The 22,278-nt window shown below is 29.7% G+C and overlaps 1 protein-coding gene across 1 annotated transcript in view; it reads left to right on the forward strand.

Annotated features, from left to right (window-relative positions):
* The first annotated feature begins 1,344 nt into the window (after nucleotides 1-1,344).
* Nucleotides 1,345-22,278, forward strand: part of LOC111612372 (oocyte zinc finger protein XlCOF28-like) — a 29,610-nt gene continuing 8,676 nt past the window's right edge. Inside the window, exons 1-9 of the mRNA XM_023353576.1 lie at nucleotides 1,345-1,459; nucleotides 1,695-1,970; nucleotides 2,959-3,174; nucleotides 4,140-4,454; nucleotides 7,044-7,193; nucleotides 11,322-11,597; nucleotides 12,604-12,855; nucleotides 15,716-15,853; nucleotides 21,450-21,757. Coding sequence (XP_023209344.1) covers nucleotides 1,457-1,459; nucleotides 1,695-1,970; nucleotides 2,959-3,174; nucleotides 4,140-4,454; nucleotides 7,044-7,193; nucleotides 11,322-11,597; nucleotides 12,604-12,855; nucleotides 15,716-15,853; nucleotides 21,450-21,757 — 1,934 coding nt within the window. The 5' untranslated portion in view covers nucleotides 1,345-1,456. The remainder of the gene's footprint in view (nucleotides 1,460-1,694; nucleotides 1,971-2,958; nucleotides 3,175-4,139; nucleotides 4,455-7,043; nucleotides 7,194-11,321; nucleotides 11,598-12,603; nucleotides 12,856-15,715; nucleotides 15,854-21,449; nucleotides 21,758-22,278) is intronic.

Consider the following 22,278-nt stretch of genomic DNA (forward strand, 5'->3'; position numbering starts at 1 on the left):
GTTCCATAATACCACCTTCTCCTCTACCTATTCTAATTTATAATTATATATGAATAAATAATTGTGATTTATCGGCATTTTTCCCTCTTTTATCTTGTATGCGGCCCGCGTCAATTGATAAGTTTTGAGATGCGGCCCTTACACAGAAAAAAATTGCCCATCCCTGGTCTAAGTGGCAAGGGGGAGGTGTGAAATACATACTATGGTTAAATAGATAAGAAAAGCCACAATTTAATTTAAAACACGAAGGAAAGGTACTGTACTTACATTCTAAACAGAAGAAAAATTGAAACTCAACGTGGTCACTTTCGGGAACCATTTCTTCACCCTTTTTCTCTCTACCGTGTCCCAACCTACTCTCTCAGTTTTTTTTTTCGGTTTTACGACCCTTTGTCTACATTTCTTATTCCCGTTTTACAACTGTACGCAAATGGATTGCACATGGACCGACAAAACCGCATCTGAGGGAGAACGAGGAGGTCCGATATCACTACCGTTGCGTTTGCGCGTTACGTTCACGAGTTGCGTTCAGTTACAACTTACAAGTGTAACACATTAAGTCAAGACATCGCGAGCGTCGACCAAAATTGGTTTTGCTATCGACTTGTTGGCCACCCCTGATATATAGGGTGTATCAAAATGACGTTTTAAAAATTTGGGGAATTCTATAGGATAAAATTTTGAACGTTTTGATATAAGGAACCTACAGCCGGAAATGAGATACGTATAAAGTTTCTACAGCACTTTGCACGTTCTACGCGGTCGGAATGCTGCACTGGCATTGCCTCGAGCTTCACCATAACACAAATGCATATTACCAAGTTCTACAAATGTGTAGTTATTCTCCATGACGCCAGAACGTATCCACAGTACGTGAAGAACGAACCTCAGTTAATGTACAGTTGTGTGCTTGTACTGTACAACTGTACATTAACTGAGGTTGACTAGTTGGATGTTTACAGCACAGAGCAGGAAAATGCAAGGGGTGACCGGAAAAACAATAAGCACTAAGTACACAATACCTTGTACACAGGCTCAGTTAGACCACTGTAGTTGTGTATTTACAGTCTTTCATCCACAGCAATAACATGACGTCAATAGACAAAAGAGTAGCTACCAAAGTGAAGGGCAGTCAAGCACTTCCTACCACTGTAGACACTTTAGTTCAAATTTCTGTCTATAGATTCTTTATATCAAAACGTTCAAAATTTTATTCTCTACAATCCCCCAAATTTTTAAAACGTCATTTTGATACACACTGTATATTGTTCTGTGTTTTCAATTATTTTTAAGTTCAGGGACATGCGCAATTAAACGTGTTTCATATAATCAAAACATAACAATCAAGAAATTACATTGTTTCGGAGCATTGTTGTTTTCTGTTTTGCAAAAATTTCAACTTTGAATTAAAATACTCAATTTGATAATTAAATAAAATTAATTAATTAAAATCATAATGGTAAGTGAAATTTTTCATTTCATCAGTATAATACATTTTTAAATTACCGAAGTATTTTATGAAAAATTAACATAAAAACGAAATTTATGAATTTTAATCTTACATCGAAAATAGACTACATATAATCACTTTAACATAATATCATAATACACAACAACAATATATTTTATAGTGTATAAGTTTTATCTAACTTTTTACTAATTATTTATATTTATTCTACGAATTATTTTAAAAGGACAGAGAATATCAATGCCCGACATGCGGAAAGAAATATTTTAATAAATATCGTTTGCAAACACACATCCGAATTCACAAGTGTGAAAGGCCGTTTAAGTGCAATTTGTGTGAAAAAAGCTTTTCGGATAAGAGAAATTTGACAAGGCATATGATGGTACATTCGGATGAAAAGCCATTCAAGTGCAATTATAATGGCTGTAAAAAGAACTTTAAACGAAATAAGGACTTGGAACGACACATGTACGGATCGCATCTTGATGAGATTTTGTCTAAAGTAAATATCACCACGAGTTCCTATGTGTTCATTTTCCTTTTTTATATTTCAATTATGAAAGAGATAAAAATTATAAAATAAACAGACACAATATAAATATACAAGATAAAATAAAACATTAAATGAATATTCCAAACAATACTTGATGCAATTAATTTACACGAACAAATAATAAAATAATAATATACAACTGTAAAAATTGTTATTGTTTCTTCGGCGCTAGAAAATTTTCGTTATTTTTTTATTGGTTTTGACGTTGGTTCAAAAAATTTAAATTGATTAAATTTCTTAGTATTTTCTATGAAAACCCATTCACTGTATTAAACCTTTGCTAATCAATCACTCACAAACATTTATGAAATAGGATAGACGTTATCCATAATAAATTCGTCAGTGTAATTAAAAATCTATGATAAATATGAATAATATAATATTTAAATTACAACAATGTTTAATTATTAAAAGAATTATTTTTCACAGTTATTACCCTTATAACTGATATTCTTATTGATGAAAACAAGACACATCTTCGTAGTGTTATTCTCTAATTTAGTATTTGCATTTTATAAAGTATAAATAACAGAAAAGGTCTTTTTATTGTTCACCGTATTGTTAAGTCAGTTTCAAAATTATAAAATATTATTATCTTTTTACGATTAGATTCAGATTACAGTAGAAAAAAACTTCAAAAAACAGTTGTTCGACTGTGCCTAATTGCTAGTGTCAATAAAAAGATTTAAGCAAATTATTCTGCAGCACCTCGTTAGCTCTATCTTTATAAAGTAATTTTCTATACACATAATTTAATAAAACTTGAACAAAATATTTTACTTTTAATAAAGGTCACCATCACAATAAAATAAATCGTAAAAATTAACGTTTCAGAACTTTCCCAGAAATATTTAATATGAAGAATTTGTATTTGAAAGTTAAGTTATATATTTTTATCTATTGTTAATAATTAACTAAAAATTTATTGAATAATTAGATTCCACCAAACGACCCGAGGATTATAAGACGTAAATGTAATTTTTGCCTAAAAGTTTGTCCAACTCCCTCTGAGTTAACACGTCACTTGAGAACTCACACTGGACAGCGGCCATTTACTTGCAATTTTTGCAACTACACTTTCACTACTAAAGGTAATTTATACAGACACATCAGAAGGATGCATTCGAAAGAAGAAACTCCATCTTGCCCCGAAGTAAGTATATAAATATCTTAATGACTAAAGTTTTAACATATAATCGTCTGTTAGAGAGAAAACATTATAATAATATCTTCACTTATTTAATAAGCACAAATTGTTTCAACTTTCATTTATCACATACTTTCTAAGCACGTGTATATGTTTCATCCGATACTCCGAGAAAATAAGTTTTTTCTTAATTAACAGGAAATTCCCGTATTAAAAATATACAACGATTGTGAATTCTTCGTCTAATATCAGCCATTAATACGTGCACACTAAACACTTTTTGTATAAACTACGAGTCGTACGACAAGCAGCCGAAAAAGAAATGTCATTTTATGTATCCACGATGAGACATTAGAAATAATTCTTTAAATTACAAGTTATCAAATTCAATTCTACTTCAGCAAATCGAAATTTTTATGTATGAAGTTCATTTTCAATCATTACGATTGAATGACAATTTATGGACATCGAATTTCGTTTGTTTTTCTATTGAATAATTATGAAGAAATATACACTCGAATACAAATTCAATTACGTAAGTGTACGAAAATTTACTTTAATGTATGCAAGTTTCTGTTCCGTGGATTTACAGAAATATCTACCGAATAATTAAAAAACGATGACTTCTCTGTTTTCACAGAAATTCACAACTGATGTATCTCCAATGTATTTACATTGTTTTATTTTTTACGCTGTAGGTTTCTGACATAACAGTACTTTACTGAAAAGTATTTATATTTGTTAACCGATTATTCTTATAGTTATTAATTACTCACAATTTGTTAAAATTGTGAACTTTCAAATTTTAGTACATTGTAAAATATTTCATTTTAATTATCTTAAAAACATTGTTAACTCTAATAGATTTACAAATGTATAATACAGTATATAATTATATATTACGTATTTTTTTGCAATTCACATTCTAGAAAATAGTGTACAGTTATGTTGTTTATGTTATTTACTTTCAGAAAAGTACACAAAACGTTCAACGAGAGCAGGATGAATCGTTTGAACAACCATCAGCAAGTTTTCAAAGACCACAGTCAATAGAATTTGAAGAAATTCCATCAGAAGAGAATCTTTTTACCTTGAAAGAATGTGAAGAATTTCTTGAAAATGTTAACGTCGATTTAGAAATTATTAAATTGGAAGGTTCCTCAGAAGTGACATTCTTCCCAGAAATGGACGTAGAAGAAATTCAATTGCAATGTCCGTTCTGTGGTGAACAATTTTTCGACGACGTTTCGCTTGAAGAACACGAAAGAAACTTTCATCCGTCTGACTAATTAATTGTGGAGAACTAAGTTTCAAATTACATTAAAATCATAAGGTACCAATGTGACAAGGTACCAAAGGTGCTACTGTAGATAAATGAAATTTAATTAAATGCAAAAGGAAAAAAAAACATGCACCTAAAATGTCACGATGTTTTCATATTTGAATAAGCAGTAAAAATTACTAAAGTTGTATATTTTATCTCAAAAAAAATTTTTGGTGTTTTTCTACATTTAATTTTAATACTAACCCGAAGCAGATTATTTATAGTTTTCTTATATTTATTATATTGTACTAATATTAATGAAAGAAAAATACATTTTTGAATCATTTTATTATTATTTGTTTACATCCATAAGAAACTTTATTACAACAAAAAAAGGCGAAATTTTTATAATATTTCTGAAAGTTTTAAAGAATATTTTAAAAATTATGGAAAAGAAATGTTTTAACAGTGATACATTCACAATTATCTATCAAACTTAAAAAGTTAATTTGCGAAATAATTGCCTGAAAAAGAAATAAATGTATTGAAATTTAACAAAAACTTTTATCTTTAATTACGTTTAGAAAGATTTTCTGGTATACTGAAATTGTTTTTATGAAATTTAAAAAAAATAAATAATTTGTTATTGTTGAGAGAAGGAAGATTGACCAGAAGATTGGAAATGTCAGAAGCTGACAAGCAGCCTTTTAATTCAGATAAACATTCTTCTGAACGATAATATATTAATAAATAAAGAAAAGACAGTCTAATAAAAAGATTTATTAAAAAGATTTTATATTACATTTTCTTCTTTGGCCAAATTATCAAACTTATTTTTTGTGTCTCAAATTATAAGAAAATTATTTTTATTATTTATGCTTAATATAAATGTTTAAATTGTTATCAATAAACACATTTATTCGATGAAATATGTATTCAGTTATTTATCGACATTTGTTAGACTTAAAATAATTATTATAATTAGTCAATAATTTTTCACATATGTGACCGGAGAATCGGCACCTCTTACATGCCTCATGAGGATAGACACCACCGTGTGTCGATTGATCCGTTAGCCGCGGCGGTTCGGAAATAGGTCACACGAGCGGTCACGTTACTGAGCGATGCGATTCGGAATGGAGTGAGAGAGACAGCGCACCAGAAGTGATTCACGCAGAGGGACCACGTTAACGTAACAACGTTTATTTGTAAAGGACGGTAACATCATTATCTTACAATACATAAATACGAATAGATAAGCCTAATGTTGAGGTTGTGGAGAAAGAGACAGTTCACATAAGGTTGACGTAGCGATAAATATCTGGAGTGGATGTTTTTCTGTTGTAACGTCCTACTGCGAAAATTCGTTTTCGGTGGTAGGTTGGTGAGGATAATGCGATGATAAGAACAGTTCGAAAATAGGTGATATCTTGGGAAAGCGATTTAGCAATATCTTTCAGTAGAAAAAATAATATTCTCATCGTGAAATATGGAAGATCCGTTCCGGGAGTAGGTGCTCTCTTCGCACATAGAATAGGTAAAGTATCCATTAAGGTGATATAGGAAGTCCTAAACTGACTAACACAGTTGAGACACTGGCGACGACTGATTCTTTTTGCAGTCAATTTCGATATCAGTTCGTTATCGCCCGACCAAGAAGTCAGCAGATCACGAAAATGCATCATTATCGTCGTCGGGAAAGTGTAAATAAAGATTTTTTCAGTAGTTGAAAACAACAATTTAATGGCGTCATTGTCGATTAAAAATGGGTTTTTGTTTGTTAAACTTCGGATTATCACACATATGTCAAATTAATATCCTATTTTTCAAAGAAAGATTTCACAGGTGGTTTACACGTTTGGTTCGATTGCTCATGAATTTTATTTCTATATAAATAGTTAAGAGTATTATTTGTGTCTTCGAAATTAAAAAACTAATTTCTTCAAATTATTTTCATCCCTTTTTTTAGTAAATGAACGCTCGAAGAAATCTTCTGGACATTTATGTGATATAAATGAAATGAAAGTAGAGAGACAACTGCACTGTAATGCACATTAACTAAAGTTTTGTATTCTAAAATTCCTGTTATACTTTTAATAAATATGAATATGAATGAAAACAAATTAAGTAGAAAATGTTGGTTTTGTTTAATGAATAATAGAAAATGTAAAAGAAGTTGAGAAATTTAACGAATGATTTCGTGGTTTATAAATAAATATATTGATGGTATTAAGGGCATGCGAAGTTATTTTACAGAAGCGCTTTTCAGATAGTAAATAAGAATGCTTTAGACAAAGAATTTGTTGAACACAAGTTATCAAACTTATTGATAGAATTATTGATCACTATTTTCTAAAAAAAATGTACAGTTTTTATGCACTTTTGTATTATAAATATCGAGAAAAGCACTTCGTTTATTTTTATAATTCAGAAAAACTATTTATTTTAGTACATTGTAAAATATTTCATTTTAATTATCTTAAAAACATTGTTAACTCTAATAGATTTACAAATGTATAATACAGTATATAATTATATATTACGTATTTTTTTGCAATTCACATTCTAGAAAATAGTGTACAGTTATGTTGTTTATGTTATTTACTTTCAGAAAAGTACACAAAACGTTCAACGAGAGCAGGATGAATCGTTTGAACAACCATCAGCAAGTTTTCAAAGACCACAGTCAATAGAATTTGAAGAAATTCCATCAGAAGAGAATCTTTTTACCTTGAAAGAATGTGAAGAATTTCTTGAAAATGTTAACGTCGATTTAGAAATTATTAAATTGGAAGGTTCCTCAGAAGTGACATTCTTCCCAGAAATGGACGTAGAAGAAATTCAATTGCAATGTCCGTTCTGTGGTGAACAATTTTTCGACGACGTTTCGCTTGAAGAACACGAAAGAAACTTTCATCCGTCTGACTAATTAATTGTGGAGAACTAAGTTTCAAATTACATTAAAATCATAAGGTACCAATGTGACAAGGTACCAAAGGTGCTACTGTAGATAAATGAAATTTAATTAAATGCAAAAGGAAAAAAAAACATGCACCTAAAATGTCACGATGTTTTCATATTTGAATAAGCAGTAAAAATTACTAAAGTTGTATATTTTATCTCAAAAAAAATTTTTGGTGTTTTTCTACATTTAATTTTAATACTAACCCGAAGCAGATTATTTATAGTTTTCTTATATTTATTATATTGTACTAATATTAATGAAAGAAAAATACATTTTTGAATCATTTTATTATTATTTGTTTACATCCATAAGAAACTTTATTACAACAAAAAAAGGCGAAATTTTTATAATATTTCTGAAAGTTTTAAAGAATATTTTAAAAATTATGGAAAAGAAATGTTTTAACAGTGATACATTCACAATTATCTATCAAACTTAAAAAGTTAATTTGCGAAATAATTGCCTGAAAAAGAAATAAATGTATTGAAATTTAACAAAAACTTTTATCTTTAATTACGTTTAGAAAGATTTTCTGGTATACTGAAATTGTTTTTATGAAATTTAAAAAAAATAAATAATTTGTTATTGTTGAGAGAAGGAAGATTGACCAGAAGATTGGAAATGTCAGAAGCTGACAAGCAGCCTTTTAATTCAGATAAACATTCTTCTGAACGATAATATATTAATAAATAAAGAAAAGACAGTCTAATAAAAAGATTTATTAAAAAGATTTTATATTACATTTTCTTCTTTGGCCAAATTATCAAACTTATTTTTTGTGTCTCAAATTATAAGAAAATTATTTTTATTATTTATGCTTAATATAAATGTTTAAATTGTTATCAATAAACACATTTATTCGATGAAATATGTATTCAGTTATTTATCGACATTTGTTAGACTTAAAATAATTATTATAATTAGTCAATAATTTTTCACATATGTGACCGGAGAATCGGCACCTCTTACATGCCTCATGAGGATAGACACCACCGTGTGTCGATTGATCCGTTAGCCGCGGCGGTTCGGAAATAGGTCACACGAGCGGTCACGTTACTGAGCGATGCGATTCGGAATGGAGTGAGAGAGACAGCGCACCAGAAGTGATTCACGCAGAGGGACCACGTTAACGTAACAACGTTTATTTGTAAAGGACGGTAACATCATTATCTTACAATACATAAATACGAATAGATAAGCCTAATGTTGAGGTTGTGGAGAAAGAGACAGTTCACATAAGGTTGACGTAGCGATAAATATCTGGAGTGGATGGTGTTCTGTTGTAACGTCCTACGGCGAAAATTCGTTTTCGGTGGTAGGTTGGTGAGGATAATGCGATGATAAGAACAGTTCGAAAATAGGTGATATCTTGGGAAAGCGATTTAGCAATATCTTTCAGTAGAAAAAATAATATTCTCATCGTGAAATATGGAAGATCCGTTCCGGGAGTAGGTGCTCTCTTCGCACATAGAATAGGTAAAGTATCCATTAAGGTGATATAGGAAGTCCTAAACTGACTAACACAGTTGAGACACTGGCGACGACTGATTCTTTTTGCAGTCAATTTCGATATCAGTTCGTTATCGCCCGACCAAGAAGTCAGCAGATCACGAAAATNGAAATTTTATTAGTGAATCTTCTTAGTGATCTGTGTTTTTCATTTATTAATAAATTATTATTTAGAAAACTGTTTATCTGAATGAAAAGGCTGCTTGTCAACTGCTGACATTTCCAATCTTCTGGTCAATCCTCCTTCTCTCAACAATAGCAGTGTGTTGGCGGCTTGTACTTCTTCGTTTTCTCTTTCTTGCGATTCCTGTCAAAAAAGGTATTTTCGTGTAAAAATTAAAAATTTCTATTAGTTATAATTTTTACTTTCCAGTAAATTTTTAAAAATTAAAATATTAATTTGTTTTTAAATTTAAAAGGTACATGAATTTTAAGGAAATAAAAAATTTGCTTAAAATTCATATCCATAAACACAAATATTTTTTAGAAGTTCATAAGAAAAATTTCCGTACAACTGTTATATGTGAGGGACAAACAGAGCCTCAATAAAATGTTGTTTTAAACTTTTATTATTGGGAAATGTAAGTATGTCTATGGAATGTAGCTAGAAAGAAAACGTAAAAGGAAGAAAAAGATAAAAGCAGAAAGATAAAAGAAATGTAGAATGAGAAGAAAACTGAAGAGTGGAAAATTAAATTTTAACCTGTTTTAGATAAAACAGATACAATATCTATACTTGAGGTAAATGTAATCGTTACTTCAAGAAAGAAGACAATGTTAACAACGTTTCTCAGTGCTCACCAACAAAATGATTCTCGTACTATCCGAAACAGAAGACGAACGTAATAACAAATAAATTAAAATCTATTAATGTGAATCATAAGAAATGAATTTTGTCATGTTAGATAAGCTTATTGTAAAAATAAAGAAGTAATACTTTTTCTTCAGATTGTTTGCTTACTCATCGTTAATTTATAGAAGCATTCTTTCGAATGAAATAAAGAAAAACTTATTCATTTCATACATTTGTATTCAGAGTTGGAATTTTCGTTTATATAACAGTAGAATACTTTACGGTTTGTTACCGTACGTTTGCCGTAGATCAAATTATTGAAAAACTAGCAGATGAGCCTGACGTTGCTAGGTAAAAAGTAGTAACAGACAAAAGAATTATTAGATTCTGTTAAAATTTCAAAACCACATTTGACACACAGGAAGTTAGAATGCGTCTTCCCCATACACGGTACGAATATTGTTTACTGTTTGTATAACGTGATATCCTTTACAAAACTTAAAAAGCGTGCATTAGGTGTTTGATGTCTATCTTATCTACAGACATTTCGACTTGATTTTATTCAATCGAAATATGATGTAAAAAAGTTTAAAATAAGCTTAAAAACAAAAAATACAAACTCACTCGGGGATAATGTATTTAGTTTCACAAGTGATAATTATATCACACATTAATGTAATTAAAAACACCTCATAAGAAAAATATGCAAAAACTTTCCATTCAAATCGCAATAAAATTAATCTAATACAATAATACAGTTTTTTTGAATCAACTTCGACTCCGTATGCTGATTGTTTTATTTTTGTTTTATTGATATTATTGTTTTTGTATGTTTGTTATAGTATATTTATATTTTGCTTAGATACTTGTAATAAGTTTATGTTACAGTGTCATGAATAAAATCTAATAATAATAATAATTAAAAAAAATACAAGTAAAAAGATAATTCTGATTGCATTCCTTATTTCGGCAGTGCAAATACTCAAAAATGTAAGGTTTCTTATTCGTGTAAACTCGCACACTCCTATTGTGCATTATCAAACGGTGCTCTTATTGTTATTGCTTATAGTGCAGATAGAGTAAAATAATAATAATTCAAAAATAAGTTAAAAGAAACTGAAATAGCGTTACTCTATTTGTTTCCTCACATGCGTTTCTCAAATACAGAAGACATCATATATATATATATATATATATATCGTTTTGTGTCTTCAATTATTTTTAGGTTAAAGGACATGTGCAATTGTGCAAGCTTAATATAATCAAAACATAACAATCAAGAAATTACATTATTTCGGTGCATTGTTGTTTTCCGTTTTAACAAAATTCCGACTTGAAATTAAGAAGCTAAATTTCATAATTAAATTAAGTAAAATCATAAATGGTAAGTGAAATCTTTCATTTCATATGTATAATTCATTTTGAATTTCTCAAACGGTTTTATTAAAAATTCACGAAATAACAAACTATCAATTTTAATCTTATATCGAAGATAGTGTAAATATTATTAACATTTTCAACATATCATTATAATATATAACAATAATTAATACTATCGTAAATAATTTTAATTTAACTTTTTCACGAATTATATATTGTTATTAAACGAATTGTTTTAAAAGAACCGAAAACATCAATGCCCGAAGTGCGTGAAAAAGTTTTCTTATAAAAGTAATTTGGAAAGACACATTCGAACTCATACGGGCGAAAGGCCGTTTAAATGCAATTTATGCGATAAAACCTTTTCGGATAAGAGCAATTTGGTACAACATATGAAAGTGCATTCGGATGAAAAGCCGTTCAAATGCGAATACAAGGGCTGTGAAGAGCGTTTTAAACGAAAATTCGAGTTAAAACGACACACGTACAGATGGCATCCTGACGAGATTTTATCTAAAGTAAATATTTTCACTAGTTCCAATATTTTTATTTTCGTTTATATTTTTCAATTATCAAAGCGATAATAGTTACAAAATAAACAGACACAATATATTTTCACAAATAATATAATAATATAAAACATTCAACTGTGTTAATTTACACGAACGTATATTAAAATAAAAATANATTTGTTCCGGTCTTGCCCCTGATAGTTATATACGCAATACAGATGGATAAATATGCTATATATAAATGATAAATATATGTATAAATATGTTCATTAACATATTTGCTTAATATGCATAAAAATTAGATTGTTTTTAGAATGTTCTGTAAGTGACCATAAAGTAATGAAGAGTTTTTAATCGAGATTGAAAAACATTAAAAAATTTTCGAAACACAAAGCGTTCATTTATATAAGGCTTATTCATGCATGATAATATAAGTACACATTTTCCGATCACTTTTAGATTCTAATGGTAACTTTAAGAACCTTTTTCGCTTTTAGAACTCTTGAAGAGCATCTTTTATATTCTGAATACGATTCTAACAGATCAACTGATTAATTTCTCAATTATGTAATAAACGATTTTGGGAAAATTTTATAATACATTATAAAATAACAGACTATTAGGCCCCCTCTTTTAAATAAATCCATTAAATAAACGTTTTACTGTATTTGTGAGATTAACTAAGCAAATTTCTTCTAAATTGTCGTATGTAAAATATATAATTATTTCACCCTTTCTACTAAATTGTCAGCAAATCATTTCAAGTATTCGAACATAACATAATTATTAATGAAATAAAAGTCGTTTAATTTCGTTGTCGTACGATCATTTTTATAATTTTTTCTAAAGTAAGTTTTCATACTCTAAATAACAAGAAGAATAACTTTATAATATTTACTTATGAGAATTACATAATTTTAATGATAACAGTTTTTTTCAGTTTAATATAAAAATAATTTAAAACTATTTTTGCTGGATTAATCGTCGTCATTAATATCTTTCACTTTTCAAGAAATTTCAAGAAAAAGTATTTAAACAACAAATTCCTTTGAAGACATTTTCTAATGAAACACCGTCTGCACCAGTAAAGACAAATAATGACAACAACGACGATAAACAATGTCACGCACCCGACAAAGACGATAATCCTGAATCGTCTGTAATAGTATTTCAATGTCATTTGTGTTCCTTCAGCACTCGCTCGAATGAGAAATGGCTAAAACATAAGCAGTGTCATATGGAAGAAATTCCTTCCACTTCAACGGTAATTATTCCATTCATTCTTTAAAAATAAATTGTATTTTTAAGAATTCAGGTTTTAATTAAATAGAATTGTATATTTTGACTTATTCATTAAATTTAACACAGTTTACAATTAAATGACGTATAAAATTCCTGTAACATAACATGTTTTACATTTGTTTACAAAGTTCTGTGAGGTGTTCCTTGTCCGAACACAAAGATCTTTCGCGAAAGTGTTCGCGAAAGATCTTTGTGTTCGGACAAGGAACACCTCACAGAACAAACACAAGAAGAAGCGACGTAAAATAGTAAATACCGATTGGTTTTCCCTTGTCTTCCGGCAGCAATTCGAATTTTTCGAGCGCGGGAGACATTAACATCAACGATCAACCCAGTTTATACTGACGGGATAGTGTTCTTCCGAACCTTGAAACGGTCCCTTGTAATTCCACCCTTTTTTTCTCACAGAAACAATTCTTTTATAGCTTGAACTGTATACAAATAGTATAAAACTATATAAAATACTGTATAGCTTGAACATGTCTACAGTAGGCCGCAGTTCAATCTTATCTATAAAAAAGTACAGTATAATCAAGAAGTCTCAAGCAGCTAAAGGAGTAGCAAAAGCCACATTTGAAATATAAAAAACATTGAAGAGCTCATAATGAAATCTGAAATTGATCTGACGACAGAAGAAGGCGAAGAACTCTTGAATGAAGAACACCAAGTAACTCGGCGAAATATGATTTTTTCTGAAAAATAGGATTAATGCCAATATCTACTATTAAAGATCTTTTGAAAAAGTGAAAGGATGTCAGAACAACGATCTTAGAATGGCATCCAAACCAGGTTGAAATTAATAGGCTTACTTCTGAAAAATTCTAAAGAAGAGAGAAAATCAATCGACGTTAGACAGATTCTTTAACTTCCAAAAACGGAATAACCTAATAAAAATGAAAAGACTGTGTACAGGGCGTCCCAGAAATTTGTAAATAGTTTAAAAATTTATAAAAGTCGAAAGAATTGATATAATTGAGTGCGGTTTGCGTAAAAGTTATTTTCATAACGGTGATTTTTTGGATAGAGAAAAAGAAAACAGTTCAAATTTTTGTCGATAAAAAGCGCTAAACGCAAGAAAATTACTGGAATTCCATGAGAAAGTTACGTTTATTTGTATGCAGGCAAATGTTTCCACTTACACGCATATCACAGCAAAAGACCAATTGTTCTATGTATTTGCCATCACTATAAATGACAGTTTGCAAGCGAGTGACAACACCATTAACTGCAGCATGCAGCAGATCCGGATGGATGCAGGAGATTTCGTGGCGAATGGCGTCTTTTATCTGCACTAAAAATAATGGGCTATTGCAGTACACGCGGGATTTAATTAATGTAACCCCATAGCCAAAAGTAAAGGAGTGTTAAATCCGGTGAGCGAGGGGACCATTCATCTGTACAGTAACGGCTGATTAATCGTTCTTCAATAAAGGTTTTTCTCCAGAACATCTTTACGTCGATTACAATGTGAGGAGGTACCCTGTCTTGCATGAATGTCACAGTGTCAAGGACATAATGTTCTAAAAAGAACGGTATCACTTTCTCTCATAGCATCTGCAAGTAACACGTTCCAGTAATTGAGCACGTTTCCCAGTCTGATTTTTTACAGGGCTCTTCAAAGAAAAAAGGGCCGCACTAATGTATTCAGTAAAATCACACCAAATAGTAACACGTGATGAATGTAGAGGCTCCTCAGTGTAAGCATGTGGGTTCTCCTTTGGCCATATTTTACAGTTATGGTATTGACTGTTCCATGCAATAAAAAATGAGCCTCATCTGTCCACGAGATATTAAGCAGCCATTGTAGATCTTCGTCGATATTCGAGAAGTCCCAATTTGCAAAGTCCACTCGTTTAGCGGTGTCATTTGGTAAGACCTAGCAACCACTATGTGTACAATTGTAACACACCATGAAGGATGTGCAATATCGACATTTTTTCGGTATTCCAGTTATTAGTGCCAGTTCGTGCGCTACTTAGGGCACTCGTTGACTGTTCCCTCAGAGTCTCCATTTGCGATGCCACATCGGAGGTCCGAACCTCTGATAAACGTGGTGCACCACTGCATGGGCGATTACACAAACTTCCCGTTTCTTCGAAACGTCGTACAAGGAAAAGCAATCCGGCAGGAGTAATTGGACCTGAACCTTTCTTCACTTTCTTCTGTGTCCTAAATAGTGTAACGACTCGTCCGGTTTTCTCCTGTAAAAAAGTGAAATTTAATTAAATGCAAAACGATCAAAAATAAAAATTTATGTACTTTCAAATGTCGCGATGTTTGCCATATTTGAGTAAGCAGTAAGAATTATTAAAGTTGTATATTCTTTTCTCAAGAAACTTTTACGTGTTTTTGTACACATAATTTTAATATTAAGCTAAAAGAGATTATTGGTAGTTTTTCTATTCATTAAATCGTTTTAATATCGATAAAACAAAATTACATTATTTGATTCATCTTATTATAATTTGCTTACTTTCATAACACGCTTTATTACAACACAACAAAAACCGGAAAATTTCATATTTATAAAATTTATGAACTATATTTTGGAAATTAAAAAAAAATTGTTTTAACAGTGACATACTCACCAATATCTATAAAACTTGCAAAATTAACTTCAGAACTTAATCGCCAGTTAAAAAAAGAAGTTTATTGAAATTTGTCAAACATTTCTATCCTCAATAATGCCCAGAAAGTATTTGAGATGTACAAAAATTTTACTTATACAATATTAGAAATATATTTGCATTTAAGCATGCGAATTTTAAGGAAATTAAAAATTTATAGAAAATTTTAATTATGACAAAAATATTTTTTTACAGGAATCTCAAGAAAGACAGAACGAAGTACAAGCCGCCAACGCACTGCTATTATTAAGAGAAGGAGGATTGAGAAGAACATTGGAAATGTTTGAGGCTGACAAACTGCCCTTTCATTCAGATAAACATTCCTCTGAACAATAATTGATAAATAAATGGAGAAAAGACAAACTAATAAGATGATTCATTGAAAAATTTTAAACTACATTTACTTTTGAGCAAATTATCGAAATAATTTATATCACTTGTGCTTAAGATAAATGTTTAAATTATTGAAAACGTTCGATTAAATTTTTAATCAATAAACAGCATTTATTTAATTAATTATCAATTTACTATTTAATGCAAATTTATTGGAGTTATAATATATATTAGAAGTATACAATAATTTCTCACGTAATATATCAAATGAATATCGACAGTTTTAGGAAAGAAAGTCCTCACAGGTGTCAGCCGTTTGAACAGATTGCAAATGAATTTATTTCAATTCCCTTTGTATATAAATATTCAAGAGTTTCATCGGTGTCTTTCGAAATAAAATTAATTTCGTTAAATTATCTTTTCCACTTTCTGTATATTTTTTTACAAGATGAAAGCTCGAAGGAAGCTTTTCGATATTGATGTGTTATTAATTAATGAAAGATGAAAGTCGACTGCACTGTTTTTCTTATTGAGCGAAGTTTTGTATTGTAGAATTCCTATTTTATTTTAATAAAAAATTAAAATAAATTAAAACAAATTAAATAGAAAATTCTACTTTCGTTTAATTAGTAATAGAAAATGTAAAAGAAGTTGACAATTTTAACGAATTATTTTGTGGTTTCTAAATAAATATATTTGTGGTATATTAAAGGCCTGCGTATTTATTTTACAGAGGCGCTATTCAGATAGTAATTAGGGATGCTTTAGACAAAGAATTTTTTGAACACAAGTTATAAAACTTATTGATAGAATTGTTAATCGCTATTTTCTGGAAAAGTTTAAAGTTTATTTTTGCGCTTTCATATAGTAAATATCGACAAAAGCACTTCGTTTGTTCTTACAATTCGAGACAACTATTACGTAAAAGAGCACACTTCTATATCCAAAATAGTTATTAATATCACTTCTTTTTCAAAATCCCACATAACAACGTTTGATAAACATTCAGTAAATATAATAAAAAAAAATTAGTATGTCTATGTAGACGTATAAAAGATTGTGGCAATTTTAATAAAACACGTATCATGTTGTTTCTTGATTAAGCACTGTTTTCCAATCCCCCAATGATATTTTCACTTACTTTTAATTGATGAATTGAGATTAATTTTCTAGTTGTTCAACTACTTTTTCCAGAGATATTCATTGCAAAAGCTTTTTCAATTAATATCTTTTTGTATTGCTTTCAGCAAAAATGTGAAATTCTTTCTAATGAATATATTTATCGTGTTTTTATCCAGAACCGGCAAGTGCTAAAGAAGTGCAAAAAACAATTTTTAGCAGCTTTTGAGGGTCCCAAATATGGAAAGTAATCAAAATCTTCATTTACAATAAGAATGTGAGTTAATAGACTAAACAGGTGTATTCGACATTATATAATAAAATTGTATGCATATAAGCTTCCAAGTATAAAGAAAATTTGTATCACCTCTAAACAGTAGTCACAATATCACTTGCTTTAGTGACTAGGAAATAATTTATTGTGTTGCAAATTGAAATAAATACTCACTATCATTTGTCTGTCCATCCGTTTGTCGTTCCTTAGTATCGACAACTAATCGATTCAACTCATCCAATATCGAGCGTTAAATCGATAGGGGCAGGAGACCATGTTATTTCAATTCAAACATTTTTCCCTTGCAAGGTATTAGATAGATGACTGGCACGACTCTTTTGTTAAAGGAAAAGTATGATGTACGGGGTTGGCCACTACTAATTTTAGGTGTAGTTAAATAGATTAAAAAATTGCAACCCGGCATTATGTCGAAGTCACAATAAATAATTCCGACGAAGTGGTGTTAGACAAGGCGCAGAATAGTTAAGAAATTGCTGGTGTAAAGAATTGTTCAATTACTCATTGTAAGGTATAACAAGTAGACTAATATTAATTTCGAAATTAACCCGAATTTGTATATATATTTCAAAAAGAAAACATGTTGAAAAATTTCAAGTCACGAATATACTGTATATATAGTGTTGAAAAATATAAGATTTTTATAAATGATCGCCTCGCACCTTAATTTAGAAAGTATTTTATAAAAGCAGTTTTAAATAAAGAAGAAGAAACATCAAGTATATAGACTATTAACGGAAACATTTATATTAGAAAATGTTCGTTTTCACCAGCAATACGAGCAAGAACATTTACGCTGTTGACCATTTTAGACATTTTTGGAAACCTGCTAAAATATAAAAATAGCAGATTACTCTAATAAAGAAATACGCATTCTACCGTAATGTTCGATGTCTGAATAACAAACTTATCAATTAAAATTCATTAAACTATTGTAAAGTATAACTTAACAGTACATCTTATTTTCTTGGCATTGTGTGAAACCTGAACGAATGTTTATAATCCTTTTTTTCAAGTAACTAACTACAATATTGAGAAAGTCGAAAGAAAATTCAATCAACATGGTGGTATTGTTTTATATATTAGCTAGCAGACGAACCCGGCGTTGTTCAGGCAAAAAAATAGCAACAAAAATTAAGATTATTAGATTATTTTGTACTTCTAATTTTTCTATCATATTATAGTATTCGATTTATATTTAGAAAAGTTACCTTACATAAGAGTTTATCATACCGAGTTTATCATAATGTAACACATTTTAAAAATTGTGTACAGTAGAGGAATAAAGAATTTTAAGATGTATTCGATTGATTGTTCGATGTGATATCCTTTATAAATACAAAGCAAATATTCTAATATAACCAATATGAAAACGAAGACCGTATAAAGAATTTGTTTTCTAGCCTACCATTGTCACTTTTATCTTGTTGCTCGGATTGTACAAAATGGCATAGTTTTGTTGGTCAAGTAGAAACCAATTGTGAGATTCATAGGCTGAGGCAGTGAACCTCACTCTCTAGACATCGTGTGAAATTGGGGCTGTGTAACTCCGCTCTCTATCAGGATGGATAAAAATGTGTATAAAAATTAACGTTAGAGTCTCTCTTAATGTCAGGATTCTGACACCAGTTAGGAATTTCAAATACGCGTCTTAACTCGCGTTGTTTCAGCGTCTATCCGCGTGTTAGAAGGAATGTTAATTCTCTGTACGGCAATGCAAGTAGGACTAGTCCATTTTAAAATATAACACAATTATGTTTATTTATTCAAAGAAAAATAATTATTATAATAAAGTTTGTAATTTTTAATCAGTATTAAAAAATAACATTATATAAGTTTCGAATTTCGATACAAAAGATAATGCGACAACTTATACTATGCTATCTCAAAGTGTACTCATATTCGCGTGGAGGCAGTTTTCATTTCATTATTTCATTTGTTACCTAGAAATATAGTGCGACAATCTTTTCTTTCGTTTGAGAAGACTTGTTGTTTCATTCTTCTTTAATGGGATCGATGCATCAAACGTAAAGCGGAAACAACAAGAAACTCCAGAGGTTGCGGCCGACGTTTTCGACGCAAAAACGTGCACGTCAGGCGTTCAGCACCGCCTTCCTGTAGGCCTAGAAGTTTCACAACGGCGTTTGGAACGTCGAGTATGATTCCACTGACGTTACAAACGCCATTGTCAAACTTCTAGGCTTACAGGAAGGTGGTGCTGAACGTCCGTCGTACAAGTTTTTGCGTTGAAAACGTCGGCCGCAACCTCTCTACTGATTTACATGGTTAAACGGCGCACGGCAAACGACATGAAATTCATGACAAAAAGCATGGATAAAAGATAATGTAAACCTTTTATACCAAATTATTGAAGCAATGATAAGTATCTACGATTCGTTTCTCTCACTCCCAAAACTTTCATTTTAGAAGGAACACGCATCTTCTCCTGTGAATTAGAGGAAGGTAAAGATGATGTACAGTACAGTACATTAGTTAGATAAGCGATAACTCTTTCTAAATACTCATTAGATCGTTACTTCCGATTGAATAAAAGTAGAACGATTTGTAAAAAATTTCTTATAGAAATAACACGATGACGCTATCCTTTTTAAAGTATAAATTTTAATTTTAATGAAGTGAGTATAAAATACGCCATTTCCAAAATGTTCAAAATAGCAGCATAAGGTAATTTTCTTTATTTAGCATGAACGTCACTGCATTGTAAGGTAAATCACTAATCCAAAATCGATATAACGTTTGTTTTATAGCTAAAATTTATACAAAATAAATAGCCAATACTTTCTGTCAGAAAATAAAACGAATATAACAAAAGTTTCATCTGCATTAAACAAAAATCACACACACAGGCATAGAGTGCACGACTGTTATGTTAGTAATTCGTAATTTTATCAAGAATTGAATTTTTCACTTGTTTATTTTACAATTTCACGTTAAATCTGCAGTGGTAATGAAATATACCAGATCAAAATTAGAATACTTTAAAATCAATTGTTTACAATTTTGAANCAATTAAATTAAAATTTTTAAAATAATTAGATTCCACCGAACGACCCGAAGATAATGAGTCGTATTTGTAAAATCTGCAGAAAAGTTTGTCAGTCTCCCGCTGCTTTAAAGACTCACATGAGAACTCACACCGGAGAGCGGCCATTTTGGTGTAATTTTTGCAATGTCACTTTCAATACTAAAGGTAGTTTAAACAGACACATCAGAAGCATCCATCTAAAAGAGGATGCTTCTGATGTGTCTGTTTAAACTCCATATTGCACCGAAGTAAGTGTATAAATATGTTAATTAATGACTAAAAATTCAACACACAATCGACTATTAAAATGAAAAAAATTATGCTCGTTAAATAACTTCACTTATTTAACGAGCACGCATTGTATCAATGTTCATTTATCGCATATATTGTACACGTGTATTTGTTTTATTCGATACTCCGAGAAAAGTTCTGTCATTTCATGTATAAAAAAACGTTTCTGTCATTTCATGTATCCGAAAGGAGACATTAGAATTAATTTTCCAAATAACAACTCATTAAATACAATTTTACTTTAGAAAATCGATATTTTCACGAATAAACTTCATTTTCACTCATTTCGATTGAATCACAATTCATGGAAATCGAATGTCGTTTGCTTTTCTATTGAATAATTATGAAGATATATAATTATATATGTATTTGAGTGTATATAAGTGTAGGGAAATTTACTTTGATGTGTGAAATTCTTTGTTCCGTGCATTTACAAAAATATCTATCGAATAATTAAGAAACAATGACTTTTTTGTTTTCATAGAAATTAACAACTGCTGTACCTTACTCGTAATTATATATATATATATATATATATATATTTTTTTTTTAATTTTAAGCCGTTGTTTTCTGAATTTCCTTTGATAACATTACTTTACTGAAAAGCATTTATATTTGTTTACCGATTATTATTAGGGTTATTAATTGCTTAAACTTGTTAAAAATGAAAATTCACACTTTTGTTAAAAAATGTAGAAATGTTTTACTTTAATGAAGTTTAAAATTTCTTAACATTTATAGCATTACAAATATATAATTCAGTATATAATTATCTATTACATATTTTTATTCAATTCACATTTTAGTAAATGTCGTACAGTAATGCTATATATGTTATTTACTTTCAGGAAAGTACACAAGACGTTCAACGAGAGCAAAAAGTATCGTTTGAACAACCATCAACAAGTTTTCAAAGACCACAGTCAATAGAATTTGAAAACATTTCATCAGACAAGAATCTTTTTACTTCAAAAGAAAGTGAACAATTACTTGAAAACGTTGACGTCAATTTAGAAACTATTCAATTGGAATTATCGTCGCCACTGGAATTCTTTCCAGAAATACACGTTGAAGAAACATATCTGGAATGTCCTTTCTGTCGTAAACGATTTTTGGACGAAGTTTCCCTAAAAGAACACGAAAGAAACTTTCATTCGTTTGATTAATTAATTCTCGACAACTAATTTTTCAAATATATTAAATTAATAATATATTAGATTATTTACGTCTTGATATTTAATAACGAAAGCAAAATTGAATACAGTATTCAGTTACAGTTCGTGATATATGTGAAATCGTCGTAGACAGTATACATTTTAATTTAATTTATAGCGAAAATTATATGATAGAAAATTTATAATATTTGAAAAAAACAAAACTTATTAAGTTATTTTTTCAATTTATTGCTTCAGAAAACCAAAAGATCAAACATCGACGTTACACTTAATTAATGTTTTACATTTGTAAAGTCGATAAGCTTTAATTGAATAAATTTCGATTCAATTTAAAAAATTGCACCTTTCTGTCTCTTTTATATCTAAACTATTTCAAGTTAATTATTTACTTTACTTTATTTATCATGTAAGCCATTAGGTTTTTTCCAGTGTAAAATGAAAATACAAACAGACCATAACAGACATACAGAAAAAACAATTAACATACAAAATTAAACATAAT

Source organism: Centruroides sculpturatus, unplaced genomic scaffold (genome assembly GCF_000671375.1).
Source record: "Centruroides sculpturatus isolate CEXI.00-Female unplaced genomic scaffold, Cexi_2.0 scaffold1675, whole genome shotgun sequence".
NCBI lineage: Eukaryota > Metazoa > Arthropoda > Arachnida > Scorpiones > Buthidae > Centruroides > Centruroides sculpturatus.